Here is a 2,958-nt window from a genome sequence, read left to right as displayed (position 1 = left end):
CCACCAGGCCGAAGGCTCCTCCCCCCATTCATCGGCAGGCACCTGCCAGCATCACCCCAAGCGTCCCCTCTCCAGCCCCACCAGCGGGAGCCTGTGGGACATGGAAGCATCACCCCGAGCTGCGGCTCCGTGGCCATGCTGGGCTCTATAACAGAGGCTCAGCCTTAGCACAACACATCAGAGGCTTGTGGCTACTGAGGCAGGCTAAGCCTACGCTTAAGCGCTTGATGAAATCAGGGCCGTAACCTTTTTTTAATCCCCAACAAGGCTTGCCCTGCAGCTATTTTTCTCTCCGCCAAGCAGCAAGCACAAAGGCTGTGGAAAGGCTCCCTAGGTGGCAGATCCAAGGGCTTTCCCAGGCAAGGCTGCTCTGCTTGCAGGGACAAAAGGTGTTTCTGCCTCCCACCAGCCCTCTGCGCTCTCAGGGGAGCGGGGCACCCCCCAGCAAAGCCTATTCTCTCTTATCAGCCCGAGGCACCGGTGCTGCGGGCCAAGCCAGGCCCTGCCTTCAGCTTAGCCAGCACGTCTGCCGACGCTTGGGGAGGAAGGGAATTGAGCTCTCTCTCGCTGACAGGTCTTGGCTCTCGGGGACTAATGGGAATAAAGACAGTAAAGGCTTAGACTAGTCATTAGAGTCGGTAGATCTGACTCTAAATATATTCAGGGAGCGGATTTGCTGGAAGAAGACACCATTTCTTCCGTCGCTTTCCATGTCTCACTTGATTTGGTGTTGGGTTTTTTTAGCCCAACGTCTGGCCAGCTGTTAGCACGCTCTCTTATTTTGGGAGGGTAAATCACCAAAGACGCCCTTTGGCCAGAATATGAAGGACAACAAGATAGTACCAAGCCAAAATCCCCCTCGCAGAGGGTGCTAAACCTTTAAGGCTAGATTTTCAAAGGGATTTACATGTCTAAATGCTGCAAATCAGCATCCAAAGGTGCTTCAGTAATTTTGTAGGGCTGGTCCTTCCCAGCTACCGGGCCAGGCCTGGGGTACAGCAGCTCCTGCAGCAGCAGAATGGTTCTGGCTCCAGGGAGCCCAGGGGGAGCTTCTTAATCACCCTGGCATCACCCCTCCTGTGAGCAGGCAAAGCAGAAAGCTTGAGGTAGAAAATATCAATACTGGTGACTGGTAAACAGGGAGGAGGACTGCAGCTGCAGAGCTCAAACAGTGCGTAAGCAAAAACCCAGGGCTGCGATGCAGGGACTAAACAAGCTCGCGGTTTGAGGCTTGTGATTTTCAAGACACTGCCCGCAGGGTCTGCACCTACTGGGGAAACATTCAGGGGGCTGCAAATCAAAAGAGCCACTGGTCTACAAAGAAACCATGTAAAATGAACATGACGCCCCTATTTACACATCGGTAATTATTCCGGGAGCACCGTCTTTAGGGGCAACGATGCATTTAAGGACACATCCAAGCTTTCCAGCGCTGTCTGGAAAGCTACAGTAAGGTGTCTCAGAGGGCAAAAAGCAGGTCTAGCCTTACAGCTTATAGGACTTGTAGTGGCCTAGTACCTATCTGGAAATAAAATATCACTATGCAAGATAATTGTTACAGTAACTTGAAGAACTCACTTGCAGTGATAATAACTTTACACCTTACTCAAAACTTCCATCACTATTAATTTGGAAAAAAATATATAAAAAATGGCTTATTTTCAGCTTTTCTCTAGAACCCAAAGTTTTTGAGGACAGGGCGGGTGGCAGGGAGGAATGTATCCATCCCCTCCACTAGAGATGCAAGGGCTGGACAAACTGGCAGGAGCCCAGCTCCCCTCGGGACACACGCCTTCCCTCCCCATCAGCCCAGCACCTTTGTGCTTCTCCTTGCCAGCGCAGGGGCACCACTGGGGGTTAGTTTTTCATTATCTTTCCCCATCGCCGACATTGAACCCTCCCTTTTCCTTTTCTTCCACCTAAATGCTCCCCGCCTGCCTTTTGCACAGCTAGGTGAGTGCATGCTGCCACGTGGCATCCCAGGCATCACCCTGGCTTTGCACTTCCCAGGCGAAACCTCTCCCCTCTCCTGCGGAGCCCTTGCTGATCATGCTGGGCCCCCTCATCTCACCCAAGACTCTTTGCCGATACATGTCAGGAGATGCCCTTGGCTGCCGCTGCCTGCACAGGCATCTCCCGCTCCCTGCCAGGGCCTTTCCCCTCCAGGCGGCTGTCCCACACAGTGCTCTGGAGCTCCTTCCCCTCCTGATGCCTCCTGGGGCAGGTGGATGATGCCCGTCACTCCTCATGGTCAAACCACCACTCCAGAGGACACTCCGCAGGCAGAGTCTTGTGCTGCCAGCCAAAATGCCATCTCCCATAGGTCCTAATCGCCGGTGCCTGGCACAGGGCAGACGGCAGCTCGGATGGCGTTACCTGCCCACGGGTGTGCGACTGAATGATAACCTTGGTGTCACCCACTCCATCAGCCTCCCAGCACAAGGTGTTTTTCCACCCAAGTGAAAAATGACATGAAAGACTTCTTCCAGCCCAAGGCATCCCCCATTCTTTCCCAAACACAGCAAATACCTACTGAGGCCAAGCAAAAGGGACCGCTCCCGCCTCCAAAGCACAGCCGTCTGCAGAGGGGAGGGCAGCCCGACAGTGCCTGCCAGCACACAGAAGCTCCAGGACACGGCCTGGGCTCAGGTGCCCTGACAGCATCACCCCAACGCCCGGCAGCACTGGGGCAGGATGTAATTAACCTGGCGGGACTCGCGCCGGGAAGCCTTGGCTCTGCCAGGCGACCTGAGCTGCAGGGCTCACCCCAGGGGAGTGGGGCCCACGGCGCAGCGCCTGGGGCTGGATCACCAGCGCTGCCCCACGCTTCCCATGGGGTGGTGCGGGTCCCCTCTCAGCCCCAGCCCTAGTCCCATCCCAGCCCGGGGATCCAGGACCCCATCTTGCCCCCATGCACAGCTCAGATGCATCTACCAGGATTTTTGGCTCAGACACTCT

General features: G+C 55.3%; 1 protein-coding gene across 1 annotated transcript in view; it reads right to left on the bottom strand.

Annotated features, from left to right (window-relative positions):
• Positions 1 to 2,958, bottom strand: part of PSD (pleckstrin and Sec7 domain containing) — a 34,711-nt gene that overhangs the window by 29,725 nt on the left and 2,028 nt on the right. The window contains 1 exon segment of the mRNA XM_009322472.1: positions 1,920 to 1,938. Within this exon segment, the coding sequence (XP_009320747.1) occupies positions 1,920 to 1,938 (19 nt within the window).

This window comes from Pygoscelis adeliae, unplaced genomic scaffold, assembly GCF_000699105.1.
Source record: "Pygoscelis adeliae isolate BGI_AS28 unplaced genomic scaffold, ASM69910v1 Scaffold244, whole genome shotgun sequence".
Lineage (NCBI taxonomy): Eukaryota > Metazoa > Chordata > Aves > Sphenisciformes > Spheniscidae > Pygoscelis > Pygoscelis adeliae.
Note: the sequence above shows the minus strand (reverse complement) of the source record. Positions and strands in the feature narration are given on the sequence as shown.